Source organism: Anomaloglossus baeobatrachus, chromosome 1 (genome assembly GCF_048569485.1).
Source record: "Anomaloglossus baeobatrachus isolate aAnoBae1 chromosome 1, aAnoBae1.hap1, whole genome shotgun sequence".
NCBI classification, from domain to species: Eukaryota; Metazoa; Chordata; class Amphibia; order Anura; family Aromobatidae; genus Anomaloglossus; species Anomaloglossus baeobatrachus.
In genome coordinates, this window is record NC_134353.1 from 129,469,067 (window position 1) to 129,485,688 (window position 16,622).

At 46.1% G+C, this 16,622-nt stretch overlaps 1 protein-coding gene across 3 annotated transcripts in view; it reads right to left on the reverse strand.

Annotated features, from left to right (window-relative positions):
• Positions 1-16,622, reverse strand: part of LNX1 (ligand of numb-protein X 1) — a 309,648-nt gene that overhangs the window by 133,435 nt on the left and 159,591 nt on the right. For all 3 annotated transcript variants that reach the window (XM_075347037.1, XM_075347036.1, XM_075347038.1), the window contains one exon: positions 7,465-7,836. In XM_075347037.1, the coding sequence (XP_075203152.1) occupies positions 7,465-7,836 (372 nt within the window). The remainder of the gene's footprint in view (positions 1-7,464; positions 7,837-16,622) is intronic.

The following is a 16,622-nucleotide window of genomic DNA, read 5'->3' on the forward strand; positions in this document are numbered from 1 at the left end:
AGGAGAAAATACCTGCGGATTTTGCTGCGGAAAACCTGCGTATTTTCTAGATTTTCCAGATAAATCCGCAGCTTTGCGCAAGTACACAGACTCCCCATCTTATCCTATGTGATTTGGTGTGTGCTGTTTTTAAGCTGCGGATTTTGCACCTGCGGAAAATGCTGCGGAATTTCCGCTGCCGCAAAGAACTGCATGTAAATTATTCCTGTGGATTTCCTGCCTTTCTACTATGGAGATACAGAGGGGGGGGAATCCGCAGTACAAACACACGAATTCCACACATTTTCCGTAGCAATTCCGCATGAAATCAGCATAAATGGATAGCTGCGGATTCCGGGGAGCTGCTGGGTGACAATGCAGAAATACCTGCAGAAACATCCGCAGGTATTTTCTCCCGCGGGCACAGGGCCTAAGGGGTACTTTGCACGTTGCGATATCGCTACTGAGATCTCGTCGGGGTCAAATCGAAAGTGACGCACATCTGACGCCGGTAACGACGTCGCAATGTGTAAAGCCTAGAAGCACCGATAAACGATCGCAAAAGTGTCGAAAATCGGTGATCTGTGTAGTGTCGGTCATTTCCATATTTCCATAATTTCGCTGCAGCGACGGGTACGATGTTGTTCCTCGTTCCTGGGGCAGCATACATCGCTGTGTATGAAGCTGCAGGAGGGAGGAACATCTCCTTAACTGTGTCCCGCCTGCAATAAGGAAGGAAGGAGGTGGGCGGGATGTTTACGTCCAGCTCATCTCCGCCCCTCTGCTTCTATTGGCCGCCTGCCGTGAGACGTCGCTGTGACGCCAAACGTCCCTCCCACTCCAGGAAGTGGATGTTCGCTGTGACGCCGCACGATCTGCCCCCTTAGCAAGGAGGCGGGTTGCCGGCCAGAGCGATGTCGCAGGGCAGGTAAGTACGAGTGAAGCTGCCGTAGCGATAATGTTCGCTACGGCAGCTATCACAAGATATCGCATCTGCGACGGGGGCGGGGACTATCGCGCTCGGCATTGCTACAATCGGCTAGCGATGCCGTAGCGTGCAAAGTACCCCTTAGGCTCTATTCACGTTTTCCTCAATTTGTACAATTGGTGTTTGGGCCTAATGGATTCCAAAAATGTTTGGCCAAGATCTAAAGAAATATTGGTAAATGTGGTAATCAACCTATCCAAGGAACACTTAGAAGCTTTAATGTATGTGTACAGGCTTTATTTAATTATAGGATAAAAAAGGGAGAGATTTCAGCTCACCTTATCCAGTCTACTCCAGGGCTTAACAGGGTGCACGCGGTCCGCCGGGCAGGCCAGTCTGGGATGGAAGCAACGAAGGAGGGGAGGATGGACCCAGCACCAATTCCAAATGATAAAATCAAAAAATGTTATTTAATCATTTCTTTAAAAATGGAAAATAAAAAGGCTCCATAACGCAAACAGTAAGCATGAAAAAACTTGAAGCATTTCGGACCTTACATATTAGAAACAGAGTCCTTATTCATAAGTAGTATAAGTACTTATGACTAAGGACTCTGTCTTTAATATGTAAGGTCCGAAACGCGTCAAGTTTTTTCATGCTTACTGTTTGCGTTATGGAGCCTTTCTATTTTCCATTTTTAAAGAAATGATTAAATAAAATGTTTTGATTTTATCGTTTGGAATTGGTGCTGGGTCCATCCTCCCCTCCTTCGTTGCTTTATTTAGTGATGTCATCTCTAGTACAGAGGAGTCACTTCGAAGTTATAGAGTAAATTTAGTAAACGTAGCTGGAAAGTCGATATGTCTCGAGTGTTACCCTAGAGAATTCCACCATTTTTAATAGGAAATTTCAACACAGTATCATTCAATTTTTACAGGGCAATCTTTTTTATTTCTTCATACTACGTTAAAGGGAAGTTTATATTTCCTCAAATATACGCAAAACAATAAAAATTGAAATTTCATTATCAACTTTATTTTAGTTACTGTGTATTCTGAGTGTCCCCTCCATAACCTCGGTGACTCTGCAAGGAGGCACCACATACTCGCTCTATAATCACTTTCAGGTGTTGGGCTCAACAAATTACAAATACCTTCTTGGCAACTTGTCAGAGATTGCCGGAGTCAGTGGTGAGCAAAATGAATGGTTGTGATGGCAGTGATAGATATTACGAGAGAGCCCCACTGGCCCTGCTTTATGTCACTGGCTCTGGAAAGCTTTCAAGAGAAAAGGAATTTTATAATTACATTGCTGAGTATGTGTCAGAAGACCAGATCCCAATGGTTTTCCAGCTTTCATTTCTCTCCTGTCCTTGGCAGGAGTAAAGCTTTACGCATCCTGCTTTAAACAAGAAGTCTGGAGCCCGGAGCTTGGATAACAGTGAGATTAGCTTTTGTTACGTAGAAAGAGATGCAAAAGAGACACAGCTGTTCAACTGCAGTCGTGCCATAATATAATTAATATACTAAAGAACACAACACAACATACACACATAGTGCCCGATTCATCTAAGCATAAAAAGCTTTGAAAAGTCGCAGAATTTTAGTGCAATTCAAGGTTGCACTAAAATTATGAGACTTTTGATGTTGTCACGCCATTTTCTCCCAGCTCCGACAAAGTAGGCAAAGCTGGCGCGGGTCAGGGACGTGGTTACAGCTGCTCATCAGATTCATGGCTACCGGCAGTATTAGCCAAGCCACAAATCTTACTCCATTAGGGACTGGAGTAAGAGTTGTGGTGTTGCGCACATAAAGGTTCATAACACTAGTCCGATGCTCCTGTTCATGAATCATCTCCGTCTGACTCCAACACACTTCATTGTTCAAGCCGGTCTTCATGAATCGGGCCCATAGTATTTACGAAAACAAAGACGATAGCATGATATATAATTGTCCCAATTCATCAAAGCATATACGCCGGAAATCTGTCATAAAACAGTTGTGAAAGTTGCAAAGCTTTTGCGTAATGCTTGGTTATCCAAAAATGTTGTGCGACCTTTGGCATTTGCATGCCATTTTGGCCTGTTTTGCAAAAATGGGGTGGATTTGGGATGGAGTCGGTATAGGACATGACAACGCTGGCTCTTCCAATTCATGATGAGTTCTGGTGTAATTTACACTAAATAAATAGCCACTGGTAATGTACCGCACTCAGGTATCATGAATGGCAAAGCAGCAGAATCGGGGTACAAAATGATTAAAATATAACCTTTAATGATTTCCTTTAAAAGGAAGCAGGAGATCCTTACTTCACAGAAGTTATCATAAAACCAAAAACATACAACAATCCCCTTTTAGCATGTATAGGGGTTCCAACAAGGCCAGGACTGCACCTGTGTAGATAACAGAACTGATATGCTGACCTGTTTAATACATACACCAGGACAGCTCACCAGCAGGGCTTGCACAACCACAGTATCAAAGAAAGGTCCAAAAGCCCTGTATTAAAGATAGAAAAGGATCTCACCCAATCAGACGACGATCCATCCACTATCAATCAAAAGGATCCTCATATCCACCTGGGCGTCCCAGTAGTCCTTATTAATGGACTTATCAAATGGTCCCCTTAATTAGGATTGAGGTCCCGATGTCCCTGTTTCTCCCAACGCGTTTCATACAGAGGTAATTGTCAGGGGAGTCTTAAGTCAGGTGTCGGTCCTTACACATAAGGACTGAACAGGACATGTGGACGACAGCAGCGGGGCTACCAAACACTGCGGGTGCAGTGGAAGCCCCGCTGTTTGGAAGCCCCGCTGCTGCTGTCCGCATGTCCTGTTCAGTCCTTATGTGTAAGGACCGACACCTGACTTAAGACTCCCCTGACGATTGCCTCTGTATGAAACGCGTTGGGAGAAACAGGGACATCGGGACCTCAATCCTAATTAAGGGGACCATTTGATAAGTCCATTAATAAGGACTACTGGGACGCCCAGGTGGATATGAGGATCCTTTTGATTGATAGTGGATGGATCGTCGTCTGATTGGGTGAGATCGTTCCATCCTTTTCTATCTTTAATACAGGGCTTTTGGACCTTTCTTTGATACTGTGGTTGTCCAAGCCCTGCTGGTGAGCTGTCCTGGTGTATGTATTAAACAGGTCAGCATATCAGTTCTGTTATCTACACAGGTGCAGTCCTGGCCTTGTTGGAACCCCTATACATGCTAAAAGGGGATTGTTGTATGTTTTTGGTTTTAAGATAACTTCTGTGAAGTAAGGATCTCCTGCTTCCTTTTAAAGGAAATCATTAAAGGTTATCTTTTAATCATTTTTGTAGCCCGATTCTGCTGCTTTGCTGTAATTTACACTACAAATCTTTACACGACAAATCTTACTCCAGTCCCCAGTGGCAGTAACATTTGTGGCAAGGAGCATACCGTTTTTAAGACGCACCTGATTCACTAAGAGGCGTAAGACTCCTAATGAATGAGGCTCCTTTGACCACAACTAGAGATGAGTGAACCTTTGGAAGTTCGGTTTGCCAGGTACATTCAAACCTTAAAAACATTTGGTTATTGACCCCGACTTGATCCATACCTCAATGGAAGTCAGTAATTGGACATTTCATGGCTCCATCGACATCCTGCCATCCATAAGCAGAACACTTCTGGGGGAGGGTGGGCAGGGTTTTTCAATTTTTTTTTGTTTGTATGTGTGCATACTACATCTGATCACGCTGATTTTACCCCAAATGTGAGCAGTTAAAACACTGCAAGCGGCTCACACAGGGCTGAGCATCACTCATACCCAACCACAGCGCTGCTCGCTTGTGTGGTTTCCACTCGCAACTCACTTGAACTTCGAACCCGAACTTTGTTTTTTGAAAGTTGGTTTCAGAACCCGAACTCTGAACTTCCAAACATTGAACTTCAAGTTCACTCATCTCTAACCACAACCCCTCTTCAATACTGCCATGAACAACACCGTTCTTGATGAATCGGGACCAATGTCCACAACACAAACTCAACTACCATACAACGCAAAATTCAAAGTCAAAATAAACTACAATATAACACAACATCCACAAAACAGCCTAAACAATGATAAAACCCAAAATTCACAACAAAATAAACAAAATTATAACACAAAATATACAGCACAAACTACATTAAAATACAACACAAAATCCACACAACAAAGCCCAAAAAGCAAACAGGATACAACTGACAGAAGCACAAATGGCAGCCATTATAATCCAGTGAATTGGAAGAAAAATCAAAGTGTGTCCGTATAATGGAGCACTTGCTATAGTTCTAGAGATGACCAGATGGTTACATCACAAAGACAATGATTTGCTGCAGATTTTTTAACACTGAGGAGGTAACATAAAAGATCTGTGATATATTAACGCAGTGAAACATGAAGCTCTGTACAATGTAGAGACTTGGGCTTTGTACTCCTGCATTTTAAGTAGGGAGGTTCAACCATCATCAAATGGCAATACATACAATATCTTTATATAATTCTAGAATTTATTAACCATGGATATATTTAAATAAACTAAAAAACAGTTTTTCAGTGCTGCAAACTAGTTACTAAGTGATTAAATAGGACCTGTCAGCTCTTCTTACATGTCTAATAGTATTATTAGAAATACTTGAAATAATAACACAGGAATATCTTGTCTTATAATTCAACACTGTGCCATGTCTCTGATTCTTCCTAGAAATTCACAAATAAATGGACAAGTGGGTGGTGCTAGTTGTGGGTGTGTCCCTGTACACTGACACTGACCAATCAGCATGTAGAAGAAAATCCGGCATTCATATAATTTGCAAACAGAGAATTCTTTAATTTTGGTTCACACAGACACAGTATAAAATGTGTGACATTTAGCGACACAGATCACTGCTTCTCCAACGTTAGCCTTTGCCTATTCACCAAGCCACAGTTCAGCTTAATGTGTATGTTTGCTAAAGGTCTTTGACTGAAACGTCACACGTTTGTACACTGTTTGAACCAAAATTAAAGAATTCTCTCTTTGCAAAATATTGAATGCTCAATTTTCTTGTGATACAGTGAGATCCTATCCGAGCACCTACGTTTTTCCGGGAGTGCCGTTTTTCCTGTCTACAACTGACCAATCATTACAGTGTGTTAGACCATGTAGAGGGAGACACATCCTTTTGACAAGAAGAATGATACCCTTCACTTGTTAATTTAATAATACATTTCTAGGAAGAAAAAGAGAGAAACAGCTCAACGCAGAGATTTAAAGGGAACCTGTCAGGTGCAATATGCTAATCCCTGCCTAACTGTCCCAGCCTATAGTAGCATCAATAAAGGGATCGTTAGAAAAAGTATTTATAAAGATCCTTTATGATATGCTAATGAGGCAAGGGTGTTAGTTCTCTTGGCTAATCGGCCCCCTTAGCATGTTAGCACGCCCCTGCTAATGAATGTTGCTAATGAATGCTAATGAATGTTGCCACCGCACCCGATGCTGGATTTTGGCTCAATACGCATGATCACAAGTTCCGGACTTCCGGTCATGTGTACTATGAAACCGGGTATACACGTCCTGGCTTCCAACTGGTGTAGTACGCATGACCGGAAATCCGGGTGCCTGCTAACATGCTACAGGGGCCGACTAGCCAAGGGAACTAACGCCCTTGCGACTAGTCCCTGGCCACATTAGCATATCATAAAGGATCTTTATAAATACTTTTTCTAAAGATCCTTTTATCTATGCTACTGTGACTGCTAAGCAGGAATTAGAAATCTGCACCCAGAACTGTTCATGGTTCTGGGTGCATATTGGTCCTAACAGGTTCCCTTTAAGAAAACATTCACCTGAATTGATATTTCATGAAGACTCTAAGAAATTAATGACAGAGATAGATCAGGAAAGATGGTAGGTTTCTTTAATTCAAACACAATATTATCTAACCATACTTTTATTGGAATATTTTTCTATTAAAATCATTTGGAAGGATTACCTATAGGAATAACAAAATTTGGTTTCATGGGAACAAGATACCGCAATTTTGGGAAAGGATATAGTATAATGGAATAGTTTACTACACAGTGCACAGAAAGAGCACATGGGCTCATTATATCCAGTGTGATTGTGCACATGACTGATTTCGCACATGGACCAATGATCTGCAGGGAGGAAGAAGTTGCAGCATGCCCCGTTCTGGTCTGATTTACAGACCAGACAAATACCCGGCAGCTCCTGCACTTGTCCACTATAAGGAGAAACAATTTGCGCATGTGACATCTTGCAGGAGCCCAAACCTCCACTTTGGTTCTCTGGGTTTCTGAGGTTCATCAGGTAACAGAAATGGGACTGGGTAAAGGACAGAACAGAGTTTTGGGATGCTGCACAATATATTGGCTCTAAAGCAGCATGAGGAATTAAAAGGAAAATAATGGTGCTGGGAAGATTGACTATTGTGTATGATTGAATACAAACTATATTTAATGCATTTTCCTAATTACCAACATAATTTTATTTTCTATTTACATAACTTTGATGGTAGTATTTTGTACAATACCTGTATAAGTTGAGCTGCAATTTCCGGGGTCCCATTTCGGACATCGTGGCCATTAATTGCCAAAACTCGATCGTTTTCCTGCAAGTAACCATCTCGAGCTGCTACTCCTCCTTCCAGTAAGTTAAATATATAAATTCCGGGCTCATCTCGTTTGCGAACCAGCTTTATCCCAAGCTGCACGTCTTGGCTGCTTTTACTTAACACAACGTGTATGCTGTCATCCCGAGGGGACTGCGAGTCCGTGGTGACACCATTGCTCCTACATTTGTACCTCTGTTCCCTGAGAACTGTAAGCTTCAGCACCTGGCAGGGCTGTCTGAGGATGGAAAGTGCATAGGAGTGAGGCACATTGCTGATGTCCATTCCATTTACCTGCAAGATCACAAAATATCATACATTTAGTACTTGCTAAAGCACAGAAAAATAATCATACAGCTCAGTGGTTTCCTCACTGTCTGCTCACACACGTACCAGAACATCCCAGTGAGTCCAAGTTCTGACACATTACTAAGCCCCAAAGCTTCACAATGGATAATCTTTATTGGAGCTGACAATTGCATCTATCACATTTCATGAGGATGTATTTCTTATGGCTTGATTCACATTTAGACTTTTAGACCTAATTAATAATAATATGTCCTTTATGTAGTAACGCAATGAAAAGTAATTATGTTCTGTATAGCTTGAGGTTGGGACCTGAAAATCATTTTGTGTAATATCCCTAAAGCCTGCTTTACACCTTTCAATTCTGCATATGATATCGTATGCGATGTGACACGCCCCCATCGTATGTGCGACACATTCAATTTGTTGACCATGTCGCACAAACGATTAATTGCTGTCACACATACTTACCCTTCCATAGGACCTCGATGTGGGCGGCGAACATCCACTTCCTGGAGTGGGAGGGACGTTCGGCGTCACAGCGACGTCACGCGGCAGGCAGCCAATAGAAGCGGAGACACGGAGATGAGCGGGACGTAAACATCCCGCCCACCTCCTTCCTTCCGCATTGTGGGCTGGGAGCCGCAGGACGCAGGTAAGATCTGTTCATCGTTCCCGGGGTGTCACACACTGCAATGTGTGGTACCTCGGGTACATTGAACAATCCGATGTGCAATTTTATGGAAATGAACGACGTGTATGTGATGAACGGTTTTACGTTCAATCGCAATCGCACGTAGCTGTCACATGCTACAACAACACTAACAATGCCGGATGTGCGTCACTTACGACGTGACCCCGCCGACACATCGTTAGATTTGTTGTAGCGTGTAAAGCCCACTTAAGATTCCCACTCCAACAAATTGTATGACATAAGGCACTTCCACCATAAAAATCGTAGCTGGGGTGCTCTCATAGGTTTCCACACCATATAGAATAATAATAGAAAGCAGGCACTCCCAGATTAAAGTGAAAAACTTGGAAAATGTATTAAACATTTGTGACCCCCTGGCACAGCCAGGTTATCACAGAAAGAGTTAATCCTCCTTGGTAATCTGATCTCACACCGGTGCAGCAAGACAAACCACCCCCCCCAGGGTAAGAGAAAAGCAGAGCAGAGGGGAGGGGCTGGAGCAGAGTGTTTGGAGAAGCAGACAGAACAGGAGCCTGGAGCTGAAGCTCCCAGGCTGATAGCAAAGCGTGCTCCGAGAGGGCCGGGACAGGCTGTAGTGAGGAAGGGGCCAGAGGTAGCCGGAGCAGGGCGGTGGCCCCTCGGTACCTGGGTACCCGGATCACTACAGGGGAGTGAATTCCCCGTTCCCGGCTGAGGAGAAAGAGGAAGAGAGTGGAGAGAAAGGCACCTGGCTGCAGGGAAAGAACAACAAGGGCTGCTACACCGTGTGTGGGACACTAACACCCCCGTACCGAAGGCTGCAGACACCTTCAATTCATAGTTTACCAGTGACTCCGTGTGACTTACTTGTGAGTACGCCCGTGCCCTCGGGCACCGCACTGCAGCACTGCGCCCTGCTCCCTGCCTACCCCATCACCGGGCCCCGGGACAACCAACCCCCCTACCCACGGAGGGGACATAACAACTACGCTGCTCCCTGTCATCGCTCCCGGGATCCCCGTCCAGAGCAGCGGTGGTGTCACAACCTCACCACAACCGTGGGTGGCGTCACGGACAATCTCCCTTACTAAATCCCCTTTTACTGTGGAGCCTGGGATCACAGACCGGGTCACGCCATCGTGATACCCACAGAAGTGACTCTGTGGCCTGGATCTGAGTACCCCTGGTCCCCGGGCGACACATTTGGCGTCACAAACAGGATCGAACCGATCCAGTTACCTGGAGGAAGTGCGCCTTATTCTGGACTGTCAGCGGTGATCCGCTGCAAAATTTTTGAAAGTCGCCATCTTTGCCGCCATTTTGGGCGCGAAAATCTCCCGCCCAGCGCCTACTTCCCCAAGCGGTGGGCGCGAAAAAGAGGCTCCGCCCCCTGAGAACGCAGGCGGAAGTGAAGCTCCGGAGGACCGGAAGCGAAAGAGAAACTTTAAAAGTTGCTAGAAGGACTGCTCCCGAGTACCAAGGGGGAGCAGTAGGAAGGAACTGCAGTTCATGTGACCAGGACTGTAAAGGCAGGGACGCCAGGACTTTGCCTAATTCCGTTCCTGGACAAGCAGTAGCCGCAACCCCGATGACATCTTACCCGGCTCCGGCAGTCTGCCCAGCCGCCACGGTGATGACGTCGGCTCCGGCAGTCCGCCTGACCGCAACGGAGGTGGCACCCGATTGGAAGTCTTCCCCAGATGTGGCGCCAGCCGCTCCCAGGTACCCCGTCACGGCTGTGGAGCAGCCGGAGTGCACCTGCAGAGAGGAGGAGCAGGCCAGTGAGAGAGGGAGCCCTCGGCAGTTAGCGAGGCCGGTTGTAGCCGGCGCCGAGGGCATCCAAGTGGGCCTGGCTTCTGAGCAGGAGGCAGAGCACGGAACCCGTGCCCCGTACTGGGAGTGGCGGCAGCAGCAGTGGTAGTGGAGCATGGACGGCTACCCACAAGTTAAAAAGTTGACTGTTTTATGGACTGTCACCCCTGTTGAACGCCCTCAAGTTCAGGAGGAGGCCATCTGCTCCGCAGGTGTGGGGTGGCAGAACGGTTTAAAGTTTTAGAAAACGTCCCTCCCGATGTGGGAAGATGTATGATTGTAATGTGTTTATTTTTCCTTTTCCCAGTTTAATAAATGTTGGTGGCCAGACGGCCCGAGGACGGGCCGTGTTTTACCAAGGGGGTGTGTGACGCCCTGGCACAGCCAGGTTGTCACAGAAAGAGTTAATCCTCCTTGGTAATCTGATCTCACACCGGTGCAGCAAGACAAACCACCCCCCCCAGGGTAAGAGAAAAGCAGAGCAGAGGGGAGGGGCTGGAGCAGAGTGTTTGGAGAAGCAGACAGAACAGGAGCCTGGAGCTGCAGCTCCCAGGCTGATAGCAAAGCGTGCTCCGAGAGGGCCGGGACAGGCTGTAGTGAGGAAGGGGCCAGAGGTAGCCGGAGCAGGGCGGTGGCCCCTCGGTACCTGGGTACCCGGATCACTACAGGGGAGTGAATTCCCCGTTCCCGGCTGAGGAGAAAGAGGAAGAGAGTGGAGAGAAAGGCACCTGGCTGCAGGGAAAGAACAACGAGGGCTGCTGCACCGTGTGTGGGACACTAACACCCCCGTACCGAAGGCTGCGGACACCGGCAATTCCTAGTTTACCAGTGACTCCGTGTGACTTACTTGTGAGTACGCCCGTGCCCTCGGGCACCGCACTGCAGCACTGCACCCTGCTCCCTGCCTACCCCATCACCGGGCCCCGGGACAACCAACCCCCCTACCCACGGAGGGGACATAACAACTACGCTGCTCCCTGTCATCGCTCCCGAGATCCCCGTCCAGAGCAGCGGTGGTGTCACAACCTCACCACAACCGTGGGTGGCGTCACGGACAATCTCCCTTACTAAATCCCCTTTTACTGTGGAGCCTGGGATCACAGACCGGGTCACGCCATCGTGATACCAACAGAAGTGACTCTGTGGCCCGGATCTGAGTACCCCTGGTCCCCGGGTGACACACATTCAGTCTTAGTGCATCAGACATTTCGGCTCAGAACATGGCCTTTGTCAAAGACCAACAAATGAGTTATACCTTCAAACCATAGAAATTCCTTGGAAAAGGAAAAGAGTTCCAGCGCCAGGAATGAGAAAATTAAAAATCCATTTTATTGTGCCAATGCATATTGAAATTCCAGCAGGTACAGCATATCAGTCGGATGGCAGCAGAACAACGCGTTTCGACGCCTCAGGTCTTAGAACATGATTAAGACCTGAGGCGTCGAAACGCGTTGTTCTGCTGCCATCCGACTGATATGCTGTACCTGCTGGAATTTTAATATGCATTGGCACAATAAAATGGATTTTTAATTTTCTCATTCCTGGCGCTGGAACTCTTTTCCTTTTCTATTATTGATTGACTGCCAAGTCAAATCCGAGCGCAGGATTTGGAACACACCAGCAAGGCAGTACGGTGAGCTGGATTACCCCCTTTCCCTCTGCATAGAAATTCCTTGAGTAGGGAACATGTGCAAAGCGCTATTAGGTATGCGCTTGTGAGATAAGGCTCTATTGAAAGCGGTATCCACTGCTCTGTATTTATAAACCACTAGATTTGTGCTGCAAGAAAAGCCTCTATTGAAAGTGGTATCCACCGCTGTATATTTGTAAATCGCTAGTGAGTTGACACAATCTGCATTGGAGCTCTGAAGCAGCGATATCCACCGCTGTGCTACCGCTTTCAATAGAGGCTTTTCTTGCAGCACATATCTAGTGCTTTATAAATAGAGCGGTGGATACCGCTTTCAATAGAGCCTTATCTCACAAGCGCATGCCTAATAGCGCTTTGCACATGTTCCCTACTCAAGGAATTTCTATGGTTTTATGGTATAACTCATTTGTTGGTCATTGACAAAGGCCATGTTCTGGGCTGAAATGTCTGATGCACTAGGACTGAATGTTTAATAAATTATCCAAGTTTTTCACTTTAATCTGGGAGTGTCTCTTTTCTATTATTATTCCACTCCAACAAGGCCTACATAGAGTTCCTGTTTCTTTGTTTACATATATTTATTTGGGATAATGTATTTCTTTCTATATTACAAACAGCGGGCCTCTGATATTGGCCATAGATCTTGGATATTCTTGGGTAGGAGCAGACAGAGACAGAAAAGGACCCCTATGCAAAAACAATATATGGGTTCTTTGCAGTCAAATTGTGATGCCCTGGCCGGGCCAGGTAGTCACAAATAGGGCCCCGCATTACACCTGTCCCTCATAGGTAACATACAGTTACACATAGAAACCCTAGTCACCCCCCTCAGGGCTTGATGGACACACCAGGGGGCAGAACCAGGCAGTTGGAAGACGCCCACCGAGGAGTTCAGACAGCCTGAGGCGGGAAAGTAAACACAACAAGTCTAGAGTTCAATTTGGAGAGGTGTGTGGGCTGGAGCTGTGTGTAGCTCCAGCAGAGGAGAGAAAACCCAATTTGAGCAGGTGCCAGGGTAGGAGCCCTGGTACCTCAGGCTAGGAGGCAGACAGAGGCCTCTGTCTGCAGGAGGCGGGAAAACGGCTCAGTGGAACCGAGGTGGACCGGGACAGGGTTGTAACCCGCCGCTACTGACCCGGGGAACCGACTCGGAAACCGGAGCATAAAGGGGGGTACTCAGACCCTGAAGCTAGGTCCAGAAGCTACTGGGGGCTAGCTAATTAACTGATTGCGGCCAGGGCTAGAGGTCCTGTCCCACCCAAAGTCCCGACTGAAGGCAACAGCCCAACGAGGGGGATAGAAAGCCACCGCCACGGCTCAGAGATCCCACGGGCCAGCGTCTGCGGGCAAAGGGTTCCTCAGACAACCACAAGCCGGGAGCGGACTCCTGAAGTTGCAAGCGCAGGTAGTCCACCATCACAAACAGGTGTGGGAGAAAGACAGAGACCACCAGCCGGGTGGGGGACCAGACTGCAGCACATCCCATGGGTGGCGTCACGAACTTAACGTGGCTCCGGCCGTACAACTACGTCCCCAAACCACAAACCCCCTTTTGGTTGGAGTGACCGCAGGACCCCCCGGGTCCGGAGACCCTCGAGCCACCCACTGAAGGTCCGGATCTGAGCGGCTCGGCTGCCGAGCACGGGGCGGTACAAAATAGCTAATCGTAATGCACAATTTAACCTGCTTTGGAGTTGGAAATGTACTCCCTAACCTCTTGGGAACTGTACTGTCACAAGTGTGTCATGGCCTGATATGATCTCAGTCAGTGCAAATGATCAGAAATCACCACGCTTACTGTTATGCGCACTATGAAGCTAGGTGTACACGTCCCAACTTCTGAGAGGTCTAGCTAACGTGCATGATTGGAAGTGCCGGGACTTCTTATCATGCGCACTGACCCTAAACCCGGGTTCTGAGGTGGTGACAACAGACACAGATACACGCATCACTGCTGATGACTCTGGCAGTGTATATTAAATAGCATGTTAGGACGCCCCTGTGGGCATACTATCATGCTAAGAGGGTGGACTAGTTGGGGGAAATAACACCCTTGCGACTAGTCCCTGCGCTCATTAGCATGTCATAAAGGATCTTTAGAAAAACTTTTTCTAAAGATCTTTTTATTTATGCTACTAGATAAAGGGACAGTTAGAGTATTTTCACTAAATTAAATGTAGAAATAAACAGTGTCACTCAAAACTACAACTTGGCTGCAAAAAAACAGTCCGCCTATGGCCATGTCAACCAAAAAATAAAAATGTCTTGGCTCTTGGAATAAAAGGAGGAAAAACAAAAGTGGAAAACAGAAAATTGGCTGCATGTATGGTTAACCAGAGCAAATGGAGAAATTAAATTTGAGCTCTGGTTGGTTACAAAACTATAAGTTTTTTTACAAATGAAATAAAATAGCCATATTGTAGATACCGCAGATCACATTGTTTAGTAGGATTAAGGTTCTGTCTACAATAATGTATATTCCTATGTCGCCGGCCCTTCTGTAGACAAGACTGCTTTCAATGTCAGTATTGCTTGACACTAACCAGTTAATCTTTTCACCCGATGTTACTCCTACCTGCCTCCATGCTGTCATACTTTCCATATGTATTCAGTCATCTTTTAGATTAGTTAGGTTATTTACATCTGACTACGTATCTAAAAATCTAAGCAGTCAGCGAATTTGGTACAAATTCAAAGCCACTCATGTCTCACATACTACAATGATTAGACAGGTTTTATATGGCTTAAAATCCCCTGGAAAAAGTGATGAAGTATCTCGAAACATTAAATGTTTCAGAAACTCCAAATGAACCTCATTTTAATTTCCAGAGAAGTTTCGTCATACGTGGACCTTGTGCTGAGATTTTACTTTAAATGTTTTGTATGAGAAATCAGGCTTGCTTTTAATAAAATATATGGAGTGGATCTCCAGATGTTCCAGGATTCAGGTCTGACCTGAAACCACAAAAAAAAGACTTCTGAGCAGCGTGATAAATCTTATGTAAAACCCTGATTCTCATAACTGGTGGTTAAAGAAAGATAAGATTGGAATATTTCTTGTTCTATTCATCCCTCCTATGTTCTTCAGCGTTCTTCATGTTTTCAATGTGTAGAGTTGGCTATTTCTTGTCATAACTGGCTAGTTTCTGAGAAATTGCTCATATCATGGAGGAAAAGAAGACAATGGTGTGTATGAATACGTGATTTGTAATTTAAAAGATCACTGTCGTTTCAACAAACGTTTCAGAAATTAAGTGACTATAAGAAACTTTGAATTATATCTAAGAGAAATCTGCTACTTTCTCAACTTATGAGCCACATCTTCCTCTCTACTCAACCTTTGAAGTCACTATCTACTCTGAATCTAAACAAAACAGGTCAAATCTATCTTAAGTCTTCTTCACACATCTGTGTCTCCAATACGTTTTCACACCTACCGGAGACACTGACAAACACACCCATTAAAATCAATGGGCTTGCGCATGCGTCCATGTTTTGACACGTGCTCCACAGGACAAAATGTTTTCTTTCGGCAGCACGGATGTTACATGGACTGCACATTGATGTGATCTGTGTGACATCAGTGTGACACATACCAGAGGAAACACGTCACTGAGAAATAAATATATTTTTATACTTACCTGTCTCCAGCGCTGCTGTCACTCTTGCTTCTGGGCCCGCTCATTATGCTCATGAATATTTACTGCACTGTCTGTGGACCCAGAAAGAAGTGTGACAACAGCGCCAGAGACAGGTAGGTATACATGTTCATGCTGTCCGTGTGCAATCCTGATATCACACGGATCGCACACGGACAGCACACTGATGACACACACACTGACACACAGATGGCCCACGGAACTCCACAACAGAGCTGCTTTTTGCACAAACGTGTGAAGGGGGCCTTAGGGGTACTTTGCACACTGCGACATCGCTACTGCGATATCATCGGGGTCAAATCGAAAGTGACACACTGCGCCGGTAACGATGTCGCAACGTGTACAGCCTAGATGCGCCGATAAACGATCGCAAAAGCGCCGAAAATCGGTGATCTGTGTAGCGTCGGTCATTTTCATAATGTCACACCAATAGGAGATACAATGTTGTTCCTCGTTCCTGCGGCAGCACACATTGCTGTGTGTGAAGCCGCAGGAGCGAGGAACATCTCCTTACCTGCCTCCACCGGCTAAGCGGAAGGAAGGAGGTGGGCGGGATGTTTACGTCCCGCTCATCTCCGCCCCTCCGCTTCTATTGGCCACCTGCCGTGTGACGTCGCTGTGACGCCGCACGACCCGCCCCCTTAGGAAGGAGGCGGGTTTCCGGCAAGAGCGATGTCGCAGGGCAGGTAAGTGCGTGTCAAGCTGCCGTAGCGATAATGTTCGCTATGGCAGCTATCACAAGATATCGCATGTGCGACGGGGGCGGGCACTATCGCGCTCGGCATCGCTAGCCGATGCTGACGGTGTTGCAGCGTGCAAAGTAGCCCTTAGTGAAAGCAAGACAGACTGCCAACATAGTGAAGTGTCTGGTTACAGATTTTTTACAAAAACTATGGGGAGGAGTATAGAGGAAGGCAAACAAGATTTACAGATCCCACTGCAGTGAGTGATTTATCTGATCTCTTTGCTGGAGTCACAG